General features: G+C 35.0%; 1 protein-coding gene across 1 annotated transcript; it reads right to left on the reverse strand.

Annotated features, from left to right (window-relative positions):
- Nucleotides 1-1393: 1393 nt before the first annotated feature.
- Nucleotides 1394-23476, reverse strand: valopa (vertebrate ancient long opsin a). The gene is made up of 5 exons (XM_079854840.1): nucleotides 22815-23476; nucleotides 19142-19352; nucleotides 15278-15395; nucleotides 14457-14696; nucleotides 1394-4965 (listed from the first exon to the last, which is right to left on the reverse strand). Exons 1-5 carry the CDS (start codon nucleotides 23152-23154, stop codon nucleotides 4726-4728), a joined length of 1149 nt encoding a protein of 382 aa, XP_079710966.1. The 5' UTR covers nucleotides 23155-23476; the 3' UTR covers nucleotides 1394-4725.
- Between the last annotated feature and the right edge of the window lie 1524 nt (nucleotides 23477-25000).

Raw genomic sequence — 25000 nt, forward strand, 5'->3', positions numbered from 1 at the left:
GTCTGCAAACTATCATCTCACTCACACTCTCTCCTTATTCAGGTTCGAGATGGTGGAGCGAGTCGCCGGTGTCGTTCATCATCGCCCTGTGTGTGTGTGTGAGTGTGTGTGTGTGTGTGTGTGTGTGTGTGTGTGTGTGTGTGTGTGTGTGTGTGTGTGAGCATCGCATCGTCCCTGGCGGTCACAGCTGATGCATACAGAGACTCCCGGCGGCTCATCACTTCACATATAAAACACACTCTACAGTATCACACACTCTACAGTATCACACACTCACAGTATCACACACTCTACAGTATCACACATTCACAGTATCACACACTCTACAGTATCACACATTCACAGTATCACACATTCTACAGTATCACACACCCACAACTGTTCTGACAGTTTTTCTTGCAATTCTGTGATACACTCTGAATTCTGAGTTTACATCTCACAAAAACTTGCAATTTTGAGTAAAAAAAAAATCACCAGAATTATTAGATGCAATCTTGCAATTGTAAGAAAAAAAAGTCTGCATTGTGTGATAAAACGTTTTTTTAATGTTTAATGGAAAAAATACACTGAATTGCGAGATGCAAACTCAAAATTCCAAGAAAGAAAACAGAATTTTCAAAATGTAAACTCAACAATTTTGAGTAAAAAAAAAAAAAAAAAAAAAAAAACAGAATTGCAATTGTAAAAAAAAATTCTGAATTCTGATTTTTTAAAAAAAGTCGAAACTACCTTTTTCATTTTTTTTTAATTACGTGGTGGGAAAATAAATTCAGAATTGCAATTGCAAGAAAGTCCAAATTGTGATAAAAAGTCACAATTACCTTTAAAAAAAATGTATTATGAGCTGAAAAAAAACAATTGCGAGATGTAAACTCGGAATTTTTAAAAGAAAAATGTATAATTGTGAGTTTTTAACAATTTTGAGTTTAAAAAAGTCAGAATTACCAAATGTAAACTTGTAATTGTAAGAAAAACATCCAAATTGTCCAAATAAAAATTCTGAGAAAAAATGTCTGAATTGTGATCATTTTATTCTGTGGTGGAAAGAAAAGAATAAAACACAGAGTTGTGAGATATAAATCTGCAATTGTTAGAAAAATAGCTAGAACTGTAAGATAAAAAGCCTCAATCACCTTTTTTTATATGTTTATTCTGCGGCGGAAACAAGCTTCAATAGATCAGAGAATTTTAAGAGTGTTTCAGGAACTTTGCATTGCCTTTTAAAATGTGTTAAAAGTCATCATAAAATACACTCATTCCAACCAGAACTGCACGACCAGAAACATTAATTGTAAGTCGCTTTGGACAAAGGCGTCTGCTAAATGACTAAATGTAATTAATAAAGTAAATTGAGATTTTAATTCCATGATGATGCAACAGAAGATTTGCAGGTGCGTTTGAAAAAAAAAAAGTTTATTGAAATACACACATTCTTTGATTTACAACATGCTTGCAGAACATATAACAGTGACAGACGAAGACTGGGATCATGCTAGACAGAATCAAATCATAATACAGCGGCTTCAGTCTCTATGATCACTTCACCGACCCTCTTACGTCTGAGCCATGACACTCACCACACCAAACCCAATTAAAAACACACAGGTGTGATATCAGCATAATATCAACTTCTCAAGATTACACTTCACTAGATCACTGGGAAAACAAATCATGACCTTATGAAAGCAAGTATCATCATAATGCCTGGCGTCCATATTTGGAAACAATCATTATTTTTGGAATTTCACTTGGTGGCACTTTCATTTCTTTCAATGATACTCTGCATTACTGTAAAGCCCAGATTTAGTGCTACATGCATCACTTCTTTCTTATTAATATTAATATTGGTTTTGCAGACAGTCTCACTGTAAACAATTGGGTTTAAAGGTAAATGCTCGTGTCAGAAATGAGTTTTGCTGTTCTGAATCTGACACTAGCAAACTCACACTAACCCTGATCTAATCGATCTCTGTGACGTCAACGCCACAATTACACATCTGATGATGCCGTCAAAGCCGTGTGTGTCCGAGTGCACCGTTTCTGAGTCGGTTCAGTGCTTTCGTCAGTCGATGCCGCAGTAATTAAAGAATCAATCAATATTCATCAGGAATGCTCCTCACGTTCACACTGCAGTTTAATCCGGTGTCACTCCTCTTCTGTTCAGTTATTTACAGTCGTGACAAACGAATATTCACTAAATCTGTGTCATTTACATGCTATGATTTTCTAAATGCTTTTAGTCTCTTCTGCTCACTAAAGATGCATTTATTTGATCAAAATACAGTAAATATTATAAGAATAAAAATCATCTGTTTTCTATGTGAATATACAGTAAAGTGTAATTTATTCCTGTGATCAAAGCTGAATGTTCAGCATCATTACTCCAGTCTTCAGTGTCACATGATCCTTCAGAAATCACTCTAATATGAGGATTTGATGATCAAGAAACATTTATGATTATTATCAATGTTCATATTTTTGTGGAAACTGATACATTTATTTTTCAGGATTTTTAGATGAATATAAAGTTCAAAAGAACAGCATTTATTTGAAATAAAATCTTTTGCAACATTATAAATGTCTTTACTTTCACTTTTGATCAATTTAATGCATCAAAGTATTACATTTCTTTCAAAAATAAAAATATATGTTGAACTGTAGTGTTTAACTGAAGAATCACACAGAGAAACGATTCATTCACGGATTATACAAACGTCTATTTCTCTCCACTTTTTTAAGTCTGTAATGGACTTAAATGCATATAAATGTTTTAAACAATAGAAGAGTTTGATGAGTTTCTGCTAACTTTAATCATCTTTTGATCTGAAACGTGGAGTCTTGTTCAGATGATCTCCCTGAACTCAGAATCTGAATCGCCATTATAAGTCTTTCATAAAGGAATCAAATAAAACACATTCAGCATCATAAAGCTGCATCCTCACAGCTGTACATAAACACATAAACACACACTGAAATATGAGCTTCAGTGTTCGACAGACAACAGGAGAATGGAGATATCACGTGTCAGACACACTTGTAGAAGTGGATCCTTTCAGAAACACAGAGTTTTTGCTAGTTTGTCTGTTTGCATTTAGACTTTAGTGTTTCTTCCTCAGTGTTTCTGTCTGGTTTTCCAGCACTAATATCGAAACATTCCTAAATCAAGACACATTTACTGGAGAAGAAGCAACATGACTGAAGATATTAAGTCTTGTTTATTGCATCAAAATGAAGCTTAAAACAAGAAGAATTATATTTTTCCCTTTACATTGGCAGATGTTTCTTCATGTTTTAAGTATGAAGTCACTTAATATTAATGTATATTAATAAATGTATCTTGATTTAAGAATGTTTGAGACAGAAACACTGAGGAAGATGATGATTTTTTAACACCAGATTTGTGTTGAGTCTGAATTCATGTCAGATTTGTGTGCAAATGTTGCAGTGAAGGACTTTAGTGAATTTCTGTGTTCATCGTTCAGTTTTATAAATTAGGACCTTTTCTAATTTATTTACAAGAAAGTATTAAAATTAACAGTATTTTAGACATTATTTAAACATTTATTGTGATAAATCTCATTCTTCAAATGAATTCTTACCATGTAAATATCATGGTATATGGTAATAATATAGTACCATGGCATATATTGAAGTACAGTAAGGACAGTTTTAGTGGAAACACTTTTCTTGAAGCCTTTATATATAAAGTATTGTGAATGCATTCATTCTCCCTTGTAAATGCACCGTTATAATGAACTGTATGATTTCATTAATAATTGTGACCACAGTTATAATACTTTATAAAAGCTAAAAGCAAAAAAAAAATATTTTCAAATATCTAAACATTCTTAAATCGAGATACATTTAAATGGGAAGCAAAAAAAACGTAAGATAATAAGATAAAAATGTATCAAAAGTTAGTGCATTTACCGGCAACTATAGTTGCCACAGTGTATAGTTGTCATTTTCCTTTTGTAAGTATTTTTCTAGATGTTATCCATGTTTAATGTCTCAATGACATGCAAGCAAACAAACAATTAAATAAAGAATAATAAAAAATAATAAAACCCTGGGGAAAATAAACGCAGAACATGTTCACATCGGACACTATTAACATGAAACCGTTCAGAAACATTCGGGCTCAAATGAGTGAAAACAAGGAAACAGTTTCAGCTTTTCTGCAGTGTAGTGAACTACTGTTTAAGAAGGTAAAAATGAATAAATAAACACTTTCAGTGTTTTTCTGTACCTTTAACAGTGTCGTGCACGAGCCGCATTTAATGCTGGGTGAACGCCATTTACACTCAATGTTTGGACGCCAATATTCAGAAGAAATGTAAAATCATTCAGCCAGAGAAACACTGCAAAAAATACTTTTTTACTTAGTGTTTGTGTCTTGTTTCCAGTCCAAATATCAAAAAATTCTTAAATAAAGATAAATTTACTAAAGTAGTAAAATACTATAAAATATTATGTCTTGTTTTCTGGGAATATAAATCAATCTTAAGTGAGTTGTTGCTTAAAACAAGCAAAATGATCTGAAAAATAATCCTGTTTCTGTTTGAATTAAGATTATTTTTCTCACCCCATTGGCAGATCATTTTGCTTGTTTTAAGCAAAAACTCACTTAATATTGATTTTTATTCCCAGAAATCTAGTAAATGCATCTTTATTTAAGGATGTTTAGATATTTGGACTGGAAACAAGTTTTTGCAGTGTTCGCACTCACATTGGACAAACTTTGTTCTCAGGAATGGGAATGTGGGTGAGCGATCTCCGTTCTCCGGGATGCTCCTGTGTTTTCTCCGGGATGGATCCGTCTTTGGGGATTCGTGAGGCGATGGTGGACATCTCTCCCGTCTGGCTCTCGTTGGTCATGCCTTGGCGTTCGCTGGTCTGGTTGATGTTTCCCTCGATGATCGTGACGTCTCTGCATCTCAAGAGCTGAACCAGACACTTCCTGAACTGAGGAATCACAGGGAGAGTTATGGATTATCCTGCAGGGATCTTTGTTTAACGTCACCATGAAAACAAAATGGGCAATTCTTGAATTTTTATGGAATATTGCAGTGTTTATTCTAAATGATTCATCGGTGCACATTATTGTTTTAATGATCGTGATTTAGAAAAACTTCCCCTCCCTCTTGCAGCAACTCACACACATACACACACTCACTCACACACTCACACACACACACACACACACACACACACACTCACACACACTCACTCACACACTCACTCACACTCACACACTCACTCACACACACTCACACTCACTCACACACACTCACACACTCACTCACACACTCACACACTCACTCACACACTCACTCACACACTCACTCACACACTCATCACACTCACTCACACACTCACTCACACTTTTTTTTCTTTTTTTTTTCTTTTATTCAATGCCATGAGAACAAGAGATATTACATATTCTTATTATTACATTAACATTAGCTGCCAGGAAATTAAAGAAAAATAAATAAATAAATAAATAACAAAAATGGAAATAAAAAATAGGAGAATAACATAAAATCCAGTGCTTTCTAAGCATTACAAGTTTTCAGTGCTTTTTTTTTTTTTGTTTGTTCCAAAAGATTTACATATAATTTAAAAGTCATTTTTAAAATGTGAAAAATGTGTTTTGCATTGAGCCCACTTATATGGTATATTATATGGTTTTCCATTTTCCTAACAAAATAAATAACTGTATAATATGTTGATCTTTACATTCCAAATTGTCATTCTGAGTATAAAAAAGCACATCAAATACACACATTTATATCATACAATTCAGTTTTCTATTAATAAAGGTTTCAAAATCTTTCCAAAATAATCTCGAGTAGATACAGTGAAAAAACAGATGCAATATAGTTTATTTTTCTAGTGCACAAAAAAAAGGTATATGAAATATTAAGCTTAAATCTTTCCAAAACATGTTTATCAGGATAAACTCTGTGAAGTATTTTGTAAGACATTTCCTTCATTTTGTTATTAACTCAAAACTAATTTGGCAATTTCCACGCTTTGACCCAAGAGATATTACCAAATGAAGACCAAAAGAATCTTGCTGACACAGAACAGAGAGCTTTTCTTATATCCTTATTGATACATTTTTGTTTAAAAACATTAACATTATAAATGAAAATGTTGATTTCCACTGCATTAGAGTTCTTTAAGAGTAACATCGCACTCTTCAATCGCATCAAGAACAATAGCAAACGCTCTTGGTTTAACTGGAAATTGAAATATCCATTGGAATTAACCAACTGTAATATAATCCCTTCATTGAACCAAGTATGATGGAATAGTGATTTGTTTAGAATAAGTTCCTCTTGCAGCATCTCTTCTCTTCTCTGATGATGTGGGCGGGGCTATAACCTGTCACTCACATGAGATCAGCCAATAGCAAACCACAACCATCCAATCAATTCCCCATCACTGTAAAAAGTGAACAGTTGGATCAACTTTAAAAAATTACTTAAATTGGTAACACCTAAAGAATTTTTTTTTCACGATAAAATGTGATAATTTAAGTTGAGAAAACTTAATTTCTTTAGGTGTTACCAATTGAAGTCATTTTTTAAAGTTGATCCAACTGTTCACTTTTTACAGTGCACAGACACAATCAAGCCCCGCCCACATTTGTTCTTGTTCCAGAAGTGTTTCACTCGGAAATACGGCACTATAGAGGAGAAAAAACTAGTGAAACTGCCAACTTTAAACATTTTAATTTATCCAAGCTGGAAAACATTCTTGAAATTAATTTGACCTGCACTGAAAATCCCCAAAACTCAAGATTAGCGCACAGCGTAGCTAAAATTGTAAGTAATTTCCTTAAGGAAATGTGTTTTTGTTCCCAAAGTGTATTGCAACCAATTGTAAGGGAAGACACTTCAGGTGAATAGGGTCAAATTTTAACTAATAGATCAATTGACCGTTCAACCTGATTACATAATGTGTGGCGCATCACAGAAGGTCCACGACGAGCATTTGTGGTTAAAAAGTATATAAATGTATATTTTTGTTCTAAAATGTCCGCTGGTTTGTCTAGATGAGACTCTTATTCCTCGGCTGGATCGTGTCGAGACTTTGAAACTCACATCTGGACCTTCGACCCGTTGGACCCCATTGAAGACACTATATGGAGAAACATCCTGGAGTGTTTTCCTCAGAAACCTTCATTTCTTTTCCACTGAAGAAAGAAAGACATGAATATCTCGGATGACGTGGAGGAGAGTAAATTATCAGGAAATTTTAATTCTGAAGCGAACTACTCCTTTAAATACACAACCAAATACATCGGATCCGTCTAGTGAAGTTCAGCTGATTTACTAATGCAATCACGCAGGAAACGAGCAGTGAGATCGAGCGCTTTGCATCTGACGGCTGAAAATGTGCAACATGCGCTACAATTAGTCAATCATGATGAGGTCATCATTGCAGTAATCATTAATTGTTTCCACATTAGCCTGCGGCTCACATCGCCCTTCTCAGTCTTCATTAGTTCCTATCATTAAACCACTGAGTCCGATAGACACTAATTAGTGTGTGACCTAAAGTCACTTTGTGTCTCTTCAGTTCTGAGAATGAAGCTTCAGTTTTTCTGTTTAGATGGGGAGTTTCAGCCACACATCTTGGCTGTAGATGTGTCTAAAATCTGAGTTTTATCATGCAATTCACTAAACAATTACTCTGCAAAAAAATGTATTTTCTTCCTCAGTATTTTTGCCTTGTTTTTCAACACAACAGTGCATCTAAAGATACGTTTATTAGAGAAGCAAATGACAAAGACGTATCAGAATTAAGTGAGATTTTGCTACAAGAAGAAATATCTGCAAATAGCGTAAGAACTAAAAGTTTGAATTAAGATAAAAAAAAATTTACTCTACCAGCAGATATTGTTTCTTGTTTTAACCATAAACTTGGTTAATTTTGATATATACAGTATATATATTCAGAAAAGAAGACTTAATATATTAACTTGCTTCTCAATTAAATGCATCTTGATGTAAGAATGTTTAGATATTTGTTTGTGAAAACAAGACAAAAATTGTTTTATTCAGTGAAGACAGTGAGCATTTTATAACATTTGTAGACTCTGTCAGTTACTAATTACTTTTTGGCATTACTAATATTCAGGGGTGTCACAATATATCATGTCACAATATATCGCAATACAAAAATGCAACAATATGTATCATGGATAGTTCACCCAAAATCAAAATTATTGTGTGAGAAAAAATTCAAGTTTTTCGAGTTTTAGTGTGGGTCCTGATGATGCCAGAAGTGGCCTATATATTGTTTTAAATACATCTAGTCAGTGACAGAGTGAAAGAATATTCATCTGAAATAATTCTGTGTTTTCAGTTTCAGAATCATGAATATTGTTATTCTGTCTCTGTTGTCCTGCATTGGGTTATTAACACCAAGCCCAAGCCTATTTACACCCCAATGTAATACCAGATTTAGCATTTTAATTAATAGAACATTTTATGCTAAATATAATATTACTAAATATCTTCATGGATCATGATCTCTCCTTAATATCCTAATGATTTTTGGCATAAAAGCAAAAGCAATAATTTTGACCCATTCAATGTATCAATAATAATAATAATACATTTTATTAGTAATGCGCTTTTCTTAAACCCAAAGAGCTACAGTAAAATACACAAGAACAGCAAGGGCAATACAACAATTAAAAAACAGCCTTAAATAAATGTGTCTTAATCAACTTTTTAAAATGTCCCAACGCTGGTGCATTTCTGATGGTAAGAGGAAGCACAGTCCATAGCTTGGGGGCTTTGTATGAAAAGGCTCTTTCCCCCGTATAGTCTTGAGCTTACATGAAGGCTGATGTAGCTACAGAGAGTTAGCAGAACGGAGAGAACGTGATGGAGTATAGGGGCTAATGAGATCACAAAGATCCATATAGTGCCTTGTATGTTAAAATAAGAATTTTAAAATCAATTCTCGCATTTATGGGAGGCCAGTGCAACTGTGAAAGCACCGTTGTGATGTGTTCACGAGGAGAAGTACGAGTGAGCACACGTTATGAATATACTGTAGCCTGCTTGATTTAGCTGGAAGGCCAGAGAACAAGGCATTACAGTAATCTAACCTAGCTGTAATGAAGGCATGTATAAGCCTTTCTGTGTCTGCAAAAGAGAGAAAGGGTCTGAGTCGAGCAATGTAAAAAGCAGTTTTAGAGATGGGGTTTATATGTGCATCAAATGTTAACTGAGGATCAAAAATGACACCAAGATTCCGCATCTGTCCTGTGAAGTGGGAATTACCATGCCGGAGTCAACAATCAAACTAATCTGCTCGGCCTTACGAGTAGCCGCCACTGTACCAATCTGCATCAATTCAGTTTCAGGAAGTTATTCTGCATCCATACACTGATCTCTGCTAGAGAATTACGCAAAGCTATTAATGAGCAATGGACATCAGGACTAGTGGTAATGTAAATCTGTGTATCATCCGCGTAGCAATGATATCGAAGACCATATTTCCTGATGATCTGCCCAAGTGGAAGCATGTAAATGTTAAATAAAATTGGACCCAACACTGAACCCTGAGGAACTCCCTGTCGTACAGGCACGGTATCAGAATTGTAATTACCCAAGCTTACAAACTGGGCACGATTCGTTAAATAAGACCGAAACCAACTGAATACTGCTCCAGAAAGACCCAGCCAATTTTCCAGCTGATCTAGTGGAAGAGAGTGACATATAGGGCCCTATTTTTACAATCTGAAACGCAAGTATCAAGCACGAAACGCAAGTAACTTTGTGGGCAGATCTCATACCGGCGGGATAAATGACTCTTGCGCCCGACGCAAATCTAAAATGTGTTGGTCTGAAGTCGCTTCATTACTCATAGGTGTGGTTTGGGCGTAACGTGAAATAAACCAATCAGAGCGTCATCTCACATTCCCTTTAAGAGCAGGCGCGCTTGTTCCATGGCGGATCACTATTATAACGGCGGATTTGCCAGGAGCGGTTCACAGCCGAGGAGACCGGCGTTCTCGTCAGGGCCGTAAAACACAGAGAAGTGACATTGGGGATGGAGAAACACACCCAGATTAGCTTCGGTTAAACAGGCGTATAATAATTTGGCTAAATGTGTAAGCTAGATTTATGCCTATTTTTTCACATCTTCATGGACACAACAATGATTTCCCTCGTGTGGAATATTTTTCCTTGTAATAATGTATGATTTTCTAAAAATGACAACTGCTGCGTCTGTGTAGATGAGAGAAGCAAAGTGTGTGTGTGTTGTGCACACGCTACATTATGGCCAAGCATGCGCCCTTAAAATAGCATCTGAACGCGCCACTGACTTTAGACGAGGTTTCTCCTGGTCAGTGGCGGAATTGTTTTCTGAAACTGCAAAATAGCACCAGGGAACGTTTGTGCCGGAACACGCCTCCTCTTTTCACTGAACCGCCCCCGGGAGCGCAAGTTCACTCCCTAGTTTACCGACGTGCGTCTGTGGAGGGAAAAGTCTGCTGTGCGCGGGTGCAAAATAGGAATGACACATGCGTCGTGTACAAAGTCAATTGCGCTGGGTGCGAGATAGGGCCCATAGTATCAAAAGCAGCACTGAGGTCTAATAAGACCAAAATACTGCATGCACCAAGAAGATCATTTACAACCCTCACTAAAGCTGTCTCAGTGCTAGGCCCTTTTCTGAACCCAGATTGAAAAGGTTAAAAAAGACTGTTCAGTGCTAGGTGACGACTGAACTGAATAGCCACAACACACTCCAGAACTTTAGCTATTGCCACAAATATACCCATGTGACGCAGGCTCCAGGGTCACATTTATCTAATAGATGACCGTCACTGTGACAAAAATCAGAAGCAATGTTGTGTTGTTGTGCATTTATTTCTGCAGGTTTCTGAATAGGAGCTCTATATGTGGAGTGTGGACAGTGTTTGTGTGTGTAAACTGACAGCTCCAGCTCAGGAAAGATGTGACACGGCCAAACACTGTTTACGTCTATGCTCAATAATTCAGCATCTTCTCCTTTGGAGTGCACCGGTTTGATCCACACTGCAGGTGTTTATTTATTTATTTCTTATTTCAGTAATATAAGTCAAATGTGTCAGCTCTGGTGAAGCGATATCATCCCACCATGACAACTTCAGGATTTTTTTCTAAATCCATAAACTATGTCCTGTGCACTTCTTCTCATACAGAATATTTGGGAAAGCAACCTCAATCCTAAATGAAAACGTCTGGCTTGCGTAAGGACTTATTTCTGTCAGGCGATTCCTTCAAGGTCTTTCAGTTACAGTAACCTATTTACTCGTAACTGGGACGCAGGAAAGTTTCTTGCTGTGCCTGGAGATCTTAAGATCAAAATTTAAGTACAAGCATCATCACAAAATCACAGTTTAGCAAAGCAAACTGCAACAGCATCCGTCTGGATTTAATGCTCAGTTAAAGTCAAGTCACTTCTATTTCTGTAGCGCTTTATACAATACGGTAAAACTAAAACTATTAAAGACATTTCTGGTCATTTAAATAAAGCTGACATTAAATAAAATATAAATATTAGTCGAAAAACTTCAACTAAATGTCGACTAGAAATGTCGCCTTGGCAAAAAAAACATGAAATAAGTTTGTGTTGAAGCACTAAAATTGACTAAAACTGCAATAAAAATAAATTAAACCTAAAGCAACCATTTAAAAAAAAAAACTAATAAAATGACAAAAGCACATAACGAAATTACTAAAAATGTTACTAACATTAAAATTAAAAATATGAAAATAAAAGCAAATTTAAAATATTGATAGAACTATAATGCAACTGAAATAAAAACTAAAATGAGTAAAAAACTATTAAGTTTCAGTTAATAAAGCCGCTCAACAGAAGACAATAGTGTCATTATTCAGATCAATTCAGTTCGATGTTGATTCAGTTCAGTTCAATAATTCTGTCAATGTTTTATAGTCAAAGTGATTATTCAGCTCAGCTCAGTTTGGTTCTAGTTTTGTTCTCATCTGATGTTGTTAGTGCAGATAAATCAATAATACTAGTACACATTAATTGTCTTTAAAAAGTTTTCCAATCTTGTAATTAGCTGATTCTTTAACCGTATAATTGTGTCTTCCTGTTTGAATTGCATATTGATTGGAAATGCTTGAGGTCTAAATCCATTTACTGATAGAAACACTGACAATCCACAGAAAATGTTTGTCTAATGTTGATGTAATTTCACCAGAAATCAACATTAAAGTCATTCAAATGAAGATTTACACCGTGTGTCTTTCAGTATTGGATCAAAAGCTTCTCTTATGATCAAAAGATCACGTTTAATTCTTCAGACGTTTGAACTGCTTTATTAAATTATGTATTTATTTATAGAGCTTTGAGAAAGATGGAGGTATTAAAAAAGCTTTAAAAAACGCTTCACGCTGCATTTTACTTGTCATTTATTGATGATCCATTTATTATTTATGATGAAGCTGAAAACTAACTACACCAGTCAAAGGGTGAGTTTGTGTAACGCTGTCACTGGTGTGCTAATAATACATGATGATGAAGATGGATGAAGATGCACATGACTTACTGCCTATTCAGAAGTGTTCCCAAAACTTCTGGAAAATGTGTGGATAAAACTATCAAACTAAAACTGATAATCAGAAGTTGCAGGTTTGATTCCCGTAAGAAACAACATCTCCTTCAAGCTCAGGATGATCTGGGGTTCATTTAAGACAACGGTTTCAATCTCCTTTAAATTGAATAACTAACAAACCGTAATTCTCAAGATTTTAGCTGATATTTTCAGCTAAAGTTGTAGCAGCACTTTAAATTGCCGTCCATTCAAGCCCAGACCATTAACACTGTAAAGACTGACATGTGAAATAATAGGAAAATCTCATTTTGAGGAGTTTATTGAACCTTCAGAAAAAATATGAAAAAATCATTATTGATAAATCAGGCTCATATAGTCTGATATAGTGAGAAAAAAATTTATTCAAAGACTCAAACTGAGCAAAGATATGCTGAGATGCTGATATTCACATGCACAAAAGTAAGATGAAATTCTGATGCTAGTAATGTAAATAACTGAGATCTTTACAACAGTATAGTAAATACTTACATAAAATGATATAAATATCAATATTATCTGCCAATGACATGTCTTAGTAAGATGATTTAGTGATGGGCAACGATGAATCGCGATTAATCGTATCCAAAATAAAAGTAAAAAATAAATTAAATAAATACACATACTACATGCATGTATATATTTAAGAAAAAGTGTTATCTCTATGACACATATGCATGTATATATTTAAGAAATATTTGCATGTATATACTGTATATATATATATATATATATATATATAAACACACACAGTATATATGCAAATATTTCTTAAATATATACATGCATATGTGTGTATTTATTTATACAAAACAATTATACACAGTACACACACATATATTATGTAAACACAAACTTTTATTTTGCATGTGATTAATCGTTGCCCAGCACCAATTTAAATGCATAGTTTCATGATCAGAGCTCTGTAGTTTACATATACTGCAATGCAATTCTACCAATCTTGAATCTTCCATTTCTTTCGAAGTTGCTTGAGAAAGTGGTCAGTGCTCAACTTCAAACGTATTTATCACACAACCTCTATGAATGTTTCCAATCCGCCTTTCGCACTCTCGACAACACTGAGAGACCTTCTTATGATCTCCTTATAGCCATTCACTCAATCTGCATTTTAATTCGGTTCCCTCTGCATTTGACACAATCTCTCACCGCATTCTCATCTCACAACTCTCTGCTCTTGGTTTCTCTAAGTCCACTACTGTCTCACACGGTGTTCCCCAGAGTTCGGTACTTGGACCTCTTCTCTTCATCATCTACATGCTTCCTTTAGGTAACATTATCTGTCATCATGGCTTTAACTTCTTTGCTCCTTTCCCCACCAACTCCATATTGGCTTATTTTGATGATATAAATGGTTGGATGACCAGTCATTTTCTGATACAGATCTATAACAGATCTACACTGCAAAAAAATGCTTTTGTTACTTAGTATTTTTGTCTTGTTTCCAGTCCAAATATCTAAAAATTCTTAAATCAAGATGCATTTACTAGATAAGTAAAATGACATAAGAAATAATATCTTGTTTTCCGATATATCAAAAAAATCAAGATTTGAATTAAGATTATTTTTCTTACTCCATTGGCAGATAATGTTGCTTGTTTCAAGCAAAAACTCACTAAATTTGTATTTATTTCCCCAGAAAACAAGACATAATATCTTATGTCATTTTACTCATCTAGTAAATGCATCTTGATTTAAGAATTTTTAGGTATTTGGACTGGAAACAAGACGAAAATACTAATTAAAAAAAGCTTTTTTTGCAGTGAGGCCCTTTGGATCAAGTGCATGAATGTAAAGTCACCTGTTTGTTCATGAACACATAGATGACAGGGTTGTAGACGGCTGCTGTTTTGGAGAAGAAGGCGGGAGCGGCTGCCAGTCGCGGGTCCAGGTGAATGCTGGGATGAGCCGTGACCACGATGGAGAACGCAGCGTATGGAGTCCAGGCCACCATGAAGGCCACGATCATCACGACCACCATACGGGTCACCTGACGCTCAGGTTTCCTGGCATTACCCAGCCGGCCGTGGGTGTTGGACACCTGCAAACACACACGCAATGTGTGTTGACAAAATAATCGGTAGCATGGCTATATTTGATGATGTAGAAATTTCTAAGAATGTTTTGCTAACATTGAGTTTTAAAAACATTTCTGAATGTTTCCTGAATGTTCAAAAGTATCATTCTTCAAAAGTATCATTCTTCAAAAGTATCATTCTTCAAACATAATGTTACTTTTGAATGTTCTCAGAACATTCCGAAACAAGTGGTTACATTTAAAAAATGTTCAACTGAAACATTTCAGAAAAAAACACTCCATGACTGATGTATAAATTATGTTTTTGTTATTTGAACAGATAACTTTAAAACTAACGTTCTATTAATGTTAATGGAAGAACGTTTGTTCATAACTTTGAGAGAACCTTGCTAGAATGTTTCCTGTTATCTGGGAATGTTCTGTAGATAGTATTACTGTCTGGAAATCAGGTTTATCACGCTTCAGATCAGTTCTATGGTTTGTCTAAGCACTGTGTCGCTGATCAGGGGTCAGTTTGTTGTAATGATGGTTTGTTGGGATGATTAGGATTCAGTGAATCACACAGATGTTGTGGAGCGACTGACCTTTCTCAGCTTCTTGATCAGTTTGCAGTAACAGACGATGATCACTCCCAGCGGAAGAATGAAGCAGGTGATGAAGAACGTGATGATGAAGGTGTGGTCGTGGAAGTTTCCCGAATACCTGCGGTGGGACAAAATCAGCGAGTAAAGTAAAACATCTGACCAAGAGAAAACTAACAGATTTTAACTTTCTTTTTTATTATATACAGGGTCACATTTAAACTGTCTAGAAACTTTAAAAAAATAAAAAATAAAAAAAAAAAATAATAAAAATAATAATAATAAAAAAAAATAAAAAAATGTATATATATATATATATATATATATATATATATATATATATTTTTTTTTTTTTTTTTTTTTTATGTAGTGTTTAACTTTTGTCCTAGAAACAGATTTGAGGTGATTTTGCGTGTTTTCGCCCCAATATGTTGCAAATCTGAAGTGTTATTTATGGATAAATGTTTACACAACGGAATAAAAAAATAAAAATGCAATTGTGACCTTTTTTTCTCACAATTCACAATTTTCGCAATTGCGAGAAAAAGTCACAATCGAGAGTTTATATCTCACACTTCTGACTTATTTCCTCAGTTGTGCTATATAAAGTCCAAATTGCAATTCTGAGAAAAAAAGTCAGAATTGTGAGATTTTCTAAATAAAATACTTTTTTCTCGCCGTCGTAAGTTTCTCACAATTTTTTATTCTCACAATTTTCACATTTGCAAGAAAAAGTCAGAATTTCAAGTTTATAGCTTTTTTCTTAATAATTATAAAGTCTGAATTGCAAGATATAAACTTGCAGTTCTGAGAAAAAAAAGTCAGAATTGTGAGATATAAACTTTTTTCCTCACAGTCGTGAGTTTCTCAAAATTCTGAATTGCAAGTTTGTATCCCGCAATTCCGACTTTATTTCTCAAAATTCTGAGATATTAACTTGCAATTGCAAGTTGTAAAGTCTGAAATGCAAGATGATGATTTAAACACATTTCTCACATTAAGTAACTCGTGCACATTTGTTACGAACATAAATAACTATTGAAGCTTGTTTCTGTCATAAAATAACTTTTTATGGCAATGCATCCCATGGTGAATATAAAAGTCTCAGTCTAATCCAAAGCAAAACGCAGAATGTCTGAGTATAAAAAGAAAAGGGATCAAAATAACTCTGAGCCAGTAGAAGGTGGGATGAAGAAAAGCTGCTGATTACACAATAAAACTGCAGGTCATTTACCAGCCGTTCCCAAAACACCAGCGCTGGTTGCTATTTATAATGTCTCTGAAAGGATTTTGTGTCTGATTCTTGTATTTTTGACCAGTACAATAAAACGGCTAAAACTCTGGATATTTCTTTTTTTCATACAGCCTATTTTTTTGTCACGGGATTGTCAGACTGACAAAAGCACATGATGATGAGTGAAGACAGAAATGACAATGGTAAAGTCATATATGGCCAAAAAATGAATTAAAATAAATGAGCATGTCAGAAAATGCCGACATGCTTGGATAAAAGGACTAATTAGTAGAGAAGAGACAATAAATCTGATGGTTAATTATCCTGCTGGTTTAGGCTTTAATGGATGAAGCTTGTCAAACTTTCACCCAAGAGTGCTTTTCCTCTTCATTTAACTCATACTATATTGTGGCGTCGCTTGTTTGAAAATTAAAAGTTTTTAGACAATTTTAGAAGATGTGCGAGAAGAACCCTCAGAGATTGAATCTGAAACAACCATGAAAGTTCTTTAAAGACATTCTGCACCCACACACTGATAATAACGACCCTATAAAGGCCCGTCCACGCGATAGACAGAGACTGAAATCACGACCAGTTTACGAACTTTCTGCATAAAGGCTGTTGGTGAAAGTAGCAAGTAATAGTAGCAATATAATATTGTTGGTGAAAGTAGCAAATATAATTGCTACAAATAAGTAGCAAATTTCTCCGTAATAATCAACTGAGATTTTAAAATAAATCTTGTTTTTCATGCTTGACCAGCCACCATATACACGCCATGTGTTAATCTTAGTTAAGTGCACCATTAACATTAAATGCACTGTAAAAATAAGTGTAATTTTAACTGTAACTTTTGTCCTAGAAACAGATTTGAGGTGATTTTGTGTGTTTTCGCCCCAATATGTTGCAAATCTGAAGTGTTATTTATGGATAAATGTTTACACAACGGAATAAAAAAATAAAAATGCAATTGTGACCTTTTTTTCTCACAATTCACAATTTTCGCAATTGCGAGAAAAAGTCACAATCGAGAGTTTATATCTATCACTTCTGACTTATTTCCTCAGTTGTGCTATATAAAGTCCAAATTGCAATTCTGAGAAAAAAAAGTCAGAATTGTGAGATTTTCTAAATAAAATACTTTTTTCTCGCCGTCGTAAATTTCTCACAATTTAGATTTTTTATTCTCAGAATTTTCACATTTGCAAGAAAAAGTCAGAATTTCAAGTTTATAGCTTTTTTCTTAATAATTATAAAGTCTGAATTGCAAGATATAAACTTGCAGTTCTGAGAAAAAAAAGTCAGAATTGTGAGATATAAACTTTTTTCCTCACAGTCGTGAGTTTCTCAAAATTCTGAATTGCAAGTTTGTATCCCGCAATTCCGACTTTATTTCTCAAAATTCTGAGATATTAACTTGCAATTGCAAGCTGTAAAGTCTGAAATGCAAGATGATGATTTAAACACATTTCTCACATTAAGTAACTCGTGCACATTTGTTACGAACATAAATAACTATTGAAGCTTGTTTCTGTTAATTTTATTAACATTAAATGCACTGTAAAAATAAGTGTAATTTTAACTGTAAAATATTGTAAAAACGCAACAGAAAAAAAAGTTCCCGTACTATATACAGGGAAAAGCATTTCATGTAATTTTTACAGTAAAATACTGTTCAATGCACAGTTTTTAGAAGTAAAAAGGCAAATCAAATGATATTATTATTAGTGTCATCATGATCTCCATGTAAATTCAGTGTTTTGAACATGGTTTCACATCATTTTCAAACGCAAGTCTTGGTTAAGACATAATGTGTGCATGTACATTTTATTTCAAAATGTATTGGTAACACTTTACAATAAGATTTCATTTGTTAACTTTAGTTAACAATTAGCTAACATGAACAATGACCAATATGTGTTTTACAACTTTTTTTTTTTCAATCTTTGTTAATGTTAATGAGAATACTGTTCATTGTTCATGTTAGTTCACAGTGCATTAAGTTGGGATGCACCGATATGAACATTTTGGCTGATACCGATAACCGATAATTCTTTATATTTGAACACCAATAACCGATATATTGGCCGATAAATCAAAATCCAATTTTTTTTAATAAATGTTTAGAGCCTGATTACAAAAAACAAAAGTCTCATCATGTCCCAATCACACAATAATAATAATGTTCTCATGTAGCCGATATGACAGACTTGCGCTGCACATGATGCACTGAACTCTATTTTCCTTTTTGAAGAGATTCAAAACATATTTCAATATGTTGAACAGTGCGCATCTGAAGTGTCTCAGCTGAAGGAAATAATCTATTATTTATCAGCTTTAAAATATCGGCAACATTTTCTTACCGGTTAACGATAAGAATAAAAATGAACATTTGATCAGCCGTACCGATATGGTGGCCTATATATCGTGCATCAGCATTAAGTAATATTTACAGATGCAATGTTTGATTTTAAATATGTTTTTAAGTAATTTTTGTCTGTAAGTTCATGTTTACTAATGTAGTTATAGTAGAACCCTATTGTATAAGCATTTTTAGCTGTTTTATGTGCGCTAATCCCCTTCACTAGTTCACGTAGTCCCGCAGTGCGATACATGATGTTGTGGTTCCTCACCAGTTGGGTTCGCAGGTGGTGCCGATCTTGCTGACGGTGTAACTGCTCCAGCCCAGGACCGGTGGGATGGTCCAGATGAAGGAGAAGGTCCAAACGAACAGCAGACCCAGAGCCGCGTGTTTGCCCCGCAGACGAATGTTCCCCAGGGGTCGACAGATCACGAAGAAGCGCTCGAACGCCAGGACGGCCAGAGACCACAGGGCCACGATACCTGGAGGATCAGTCAGACTGATGAACACCAGACTGAGAACATGCTCTTCAGAAACACTTATATTCTCTCCCGCAGACAGCAACATCATGTTGGCCCAGGGGTCTTATTTAGAAATCAAGCCGTTCACACTAAATGCGTCTCTATAGCACGCATTGTGTTTATCGTGCAATTTATATGCGACAATTCGTTTTTTACATGCATATGATACGTATGGGTATGGGCGTGTGTATTACACGGAATAAAGTGGGTATCATATGCACTCTAAAACTGCGTATCATATGCACGTAAAAACGAATTTTCGCGTATAAATTGCACGATAAACACAATGCATGCTATAGAGACGCATTTTCATGAGATCAAGCTGATAAAACTGTGTGTAGGAAAAAAAACCTTACTAAAAGTGTACGTGCACCCGAAGGCCAAAAATGTCCTACGCCAAAAAATATTCAGACTTATAAAAGGCAAATGCCAGAACCTGCGTAAATTTTCTTTATAATCCAGCCTGATCTCACGGCAATTTGTACGAATTCTATGAGGTGGCTAATTCGTACGAATTCATACGACCTCACTCGTACGAATTCGTACGATTTTTGCTAAATCGTACATATTTTACGAATTGCCCAATTCGTATGAATTCATACGAATGACCTACCCCTGACCCCGCCCCTAAACCTACCCATCACGTGGGTTTAGATAAATTAGCCACTTTTTTATCACTCGTACGAATTCGTACGAATTGGTCGTGAGATAGCGTTTTATAATCCCAGTCAGAGGAAGATTGTGTTCACATGCGTCTCCTCCCTGAAATAACCATGAGCTTACAACGCCTCATTTTACTATGCATATCCTCATCTGCATATCATTTGCATGTGCATATGATTTCATGTTTAACAGTAGAAGACATTAGGAATATATGAGATACGGATGTGCGTCACATTACGTTTCTAAAAAATCATTTAGTAGCCGATCCTTGTCTTGCTTTTGAATAAATAAATCAAATAGTACAAAATACATTTCAGAGAAAGTTGGCCGACACTTTGTTGCTGTCTGGGCCGTGAGTTACATGCAAACATGAAGAGATGAACTTGCAGTTTCATAACTGATGAAACATTGACACTGAATTAAATTCAATCAACATTGAATAGAATTCATCTAAATAATGACACTATTGTCTTCATTAGAGATGCTTTATAAGCTGAAATTTAATTTGTTTTATAATTGGTAAAACATTGAGACTGATATTGAACTAAATTAAATCAACATTGAATAGGAATCATCTAAATAATGACACTATTGTCTTCATTAGAGATGCTTTATAAACTGAAATTTAATTTGTTTTATAATTGGTAAAACATTGAGACTGTTATTGAACTAAATTGCATCAACATTGAACAGAATTCATCTGAATGACACTTTTTTAGAGCTACAGCGGCAATTAAAGTCGTTTTATAATTCATGCAACAGTTATTTTCCTGTGAAGCGGTTTTGAAACCCTCTGTAAAGTATAAAGCTCTATAGAAATAAAGCTGTCTTGACAGTGATGCATTAGAGTTCAAAACATTTCTGAAGAAGACGTGTAACTCTTATAACTCAAAGTGAACTCTTGCATTGAAATCTAAACACTTAAATTCTCATTCACTGAGTTGATCAACTTGTAAAGATAGTCTGACAACCACAGAACGTCCATTTCTTTTATTTATAATTTGTGTTGGGTCATTTATTTTAATATCTATATTATATTAATATTTTAAGTGCACACAAAAAATTGTTATCTCAATATCTGAGACAAAATAAAAGTAGGAAAAGTGTCAATTCAGAACATTAAATCTGCTTTATGCTAAATAATAACTTGCAATAAAATAAAGTATGAATGTGATGTTTATTTTTGTCATAAACTCTAACTTCAGTGATTGAGCCTCTTATGACCAGATGTTAAAAGCCACTGTTTTTGACTGAAATTCAAGATTTGTCAGCAAGTTGATAATAATAATTCACTATAATTGCACTGAAGATACCAAACATCTGCAGATTGACATTATCAAATCATGACATTCATAAAACTTCACAATATTTATTTTCAGCATCATGTACAAACAACAGTTGCAAAACGAACAGAGAGAACAGACGGGAGCTTTAACCTCCATGTGTCACTAAAGCCCTTTACACAACTGTAGAATCTCATTACTGTGTGAATGTTAAAACAGAACATAGCCATATTGATTAATAAAGGGTAATTACCTCCAAGAAAATCGAATATGCTAAATGAATGATAATGTGATTGTGGGTCTGAGAAGACATGAATGGTAAACACTGACACCTGCAGTTCTTAAACAGATGTGAGAGCAGCTGTTCATCTGGATTATTATTACATGCATTTAATATGCTTCATTATTATATTTCATTATGGTTCTGAGATTGACTACTGTATGTTTAAGCAAAACTATCCTGTTTTTTCCCATCAGCTTCTTTTATTAATGACCCTCTGGTCTTTTTGACCCTCTGATCTCTAATTTTGCATCATTGATTTGATCATTATTATACATTATACAGTGAATCTGTTTTGAAACAATAGTGTATAAAGCACTAAAGAAATAAAGCTGATTTCGTTTCAGCTGTTTTTGATCATCACTACAGAAACATGCTCTATGGCAGGCTGTTTTGACTTTTATTTATTCCCAGAATATGAATTCTTCATATCAACAATTAAAATTTTACTAGTTAAAATGCTAAATCAGGAATGGGATTTCTACTAGGGACAATGGCAATTTTTGATTGATATAAAAAAATTAGATTTTTACAATTCAGTTGTTGATATCAGACATTTGCACTACTAACCATGTAATTTGAATGACTAAGAATTGTATTCCTGAAGTAAAATAGCAATTTAAACTAGTAAGAAATCAATTATTGATATCAACAATTGAATGGCAGCCTATGGTGACATTTAACAAGTGCCAGTACAACTACAGATATCAAAAATATATATATTTTTTACTAGTTGAAATTAAATCCTGAAATCAATAATTCGTATTTCTGAGTGATGACATCATTGCTGATATCAAGAATTAACATTGTTACTAGTGGAAATGAAATTCAATAAAAAATTTGGCATTTTAACTATATAGCGAAATGTGATCTGCTGATATCAAGAATTCATATCCTGGGAATTATTAAAAGTCAAAACGGCTTGCCATGCATATGCACCTGATTAATACACTCCATTAATGTAATGCGATGTTGCTTTAGTTTGAACCCTGCGAAGCTGTAGGAAAATACAATAACAGAATCAAAACAGAGATAACTTTTACTGTGTTCAGTCTTAAACACGTGATTTATTCATAGTTTTTATATCTGGGATTTCTGAAACCCAGACAAAAGTAATAACATTATGCAGGGTGTTTGAAGCATGCATGCTCAAATACATCTCTCAGAGCCCAAAATAAAACCAGAACAGTCACTTACCAAAATAGGTGACCGCAAAGCCCTCCAAAACACAAGCCCATTTACCCAAGAAGAAATACCCATGATAGTTAGTTAAAAAACTAATAGTCCCCCCAGTCAACGACACGAGGAAGTCCGCCAGAGAGAGGTTAACGATGATATAGTTGAGAGGTTTTCTGAGTTGAGTAAAGCGAAAAGTGACCAGCATGACAGTGAAGTTCTCGGAGAGAGAAGCCGCGGTCACGACGAACATCAGCGTCGCGAGGACTTTATAGTTCCAGGGCGCGATGAACGTTAGAGGACCGGAGAACGGGTCTTCTGCGTGGGACACACCGTTCACTGCCACCGGGAACGACTCCATCTCGCTAAGCGAGTCTAAACACACCTACATCTGGAGAAAATCACCGTGCATCGCGAATCCAGCGCGTGCACGGATGGGTTTCAGCGCTGTCTGCTCTTGATCGCAGTGTAATCCGCTGTCCTGAACTTGTTGAGCGCGAGTGCTGTGGGTTTGTTGAGTTCCTCTTGCTGCTGGATGGTGTTTATATAGGCGAGCATCACAGGTCAGGTCAGGCCTTCATCGTCATCATCATCATCATCACTTCTGCGCGTTTGGCTGTCAAGGAATCACTCAGGTGTTCAATGGAATCAGGTTTTCATGCACACGCGCGTGATATATAAGATAACTTTATCCATTTGGCTTTAGAAACACACACGCGCGTGATATATAAGATAACTTCATCCATTTGGCTTTAGAAACACACACGCGCGTGATATATAAGATAACTTCATCCATTTGGCTTGAAACACACACACACACGCGCGCGTAACGCAGAGTCGATGCGCGCGCTTCCACTAACATTGAACGAGCAAACGCGGGGAAAGATAAAGGATTTCGTCGATAGTCTTTTCTCTGAGCTGTATATGCTCTTTCTCCACAGTGTGTGTGTGTGTGTGTGTGTGTTTGTTTAGAGAGAGAATCGATGCCGGAGCGCGTGAAGAGCCGCAGCGCGCGCAACATCAGCCCTGGAACCGCGCGATTGTTAACCCTAATTAGGTTGTCAGTACAACGCAACCTACTGCAAAAACACGCTGATCATAAAGAAATATGAAATATGAAAAGATGCATCATAATATGACTTTGTATAATTAAAATGATTCCTGTAGAGTACGTTTTCTAAACCAAACACTTGATAAAGCTTAGAAAGGGAATTACTACTGCTGCAGATTGTGTTATAGAAGACTTTGTCAATTTTAATAATACTTCAGGTTGGGTTTAGGCTATAATAATTTCTGTATAGATGCTAATATTAAAGTCACACTAATATTTGGTTTGAACAGTTCATGCAACACACTGAAAACTCTAGCGGGGCAAGTTGTCACAATAGCATGCTATTACATCAGTTATTTTTAAGTTAATTTTGCACATAATAAATATATAACACAAAAATATTGGCCAACAGATATTTGATAATTTGATAATGTAATGTACAATGTCTGTTGGCCAATGCAAATATTAGAATGCAGATGCAACAAAAGGAATAGAGCCGGGCCAAAACATGATGTTCTTCCTCAGTGTTTCTGTCTTGTTTTCAAGTATTAATGTCTAAAAATCCATAAATCAAGATAAATTTACTGGAGAAGCAGAATGACAAGATCACAAGTGTTGTTTCCTGAAAAATGTTTAATTTAGTTTGTGCTTAAAGCAAGAAAAAAATAATCTGCCAGTGGGTCAGAAACATAATCTTGTTTTCCCTTTGAATAAGTTTATTTTTCTGACTCCACTGACAGATATTTGTTCTTGTTTTAAGCACAAACTCACATTTTGATACATTTTTCATTAAACAGGACTTCATATCTTCAGTCATTCTGCTTCTTCTCCAGTAAATGTGTCTTGATTTAAGAATGTTTAGATATTTGAGCTGGAAAACATTATGTTTGCTGTGCGTGTGGAGGGATAAAAGTGACGCATCTCATGGAATACTGGCTTGAAATGCAAGAGGAAACACTTCGTTTTAGTAAAGTTTTAGCTTTCCATTTGATTTAAAGTTGAGGGAGTTTGTAATATAAACTTGTGAATGTTTTATCTTATGCGTCCTCTGTAGGTTGAGCTGCAGTACAGCTTGTAAAGGTTACACACACACACACACACACACACACACTGAACACCTGCAAATGAGCCGCAGGTCCGTCACAGGCAATAAATC

This window comes from Squalius cephalus (genome assembly GCF_949319135.1).
Source record: "Squalius cephalus genome assembly, chromosome: 21".
NCBI lineage: Eukaryota > Metazoa > Chordata > Actinopteri > Cypriniformes > Leuciscidae > Squalius > Squalius cephalus.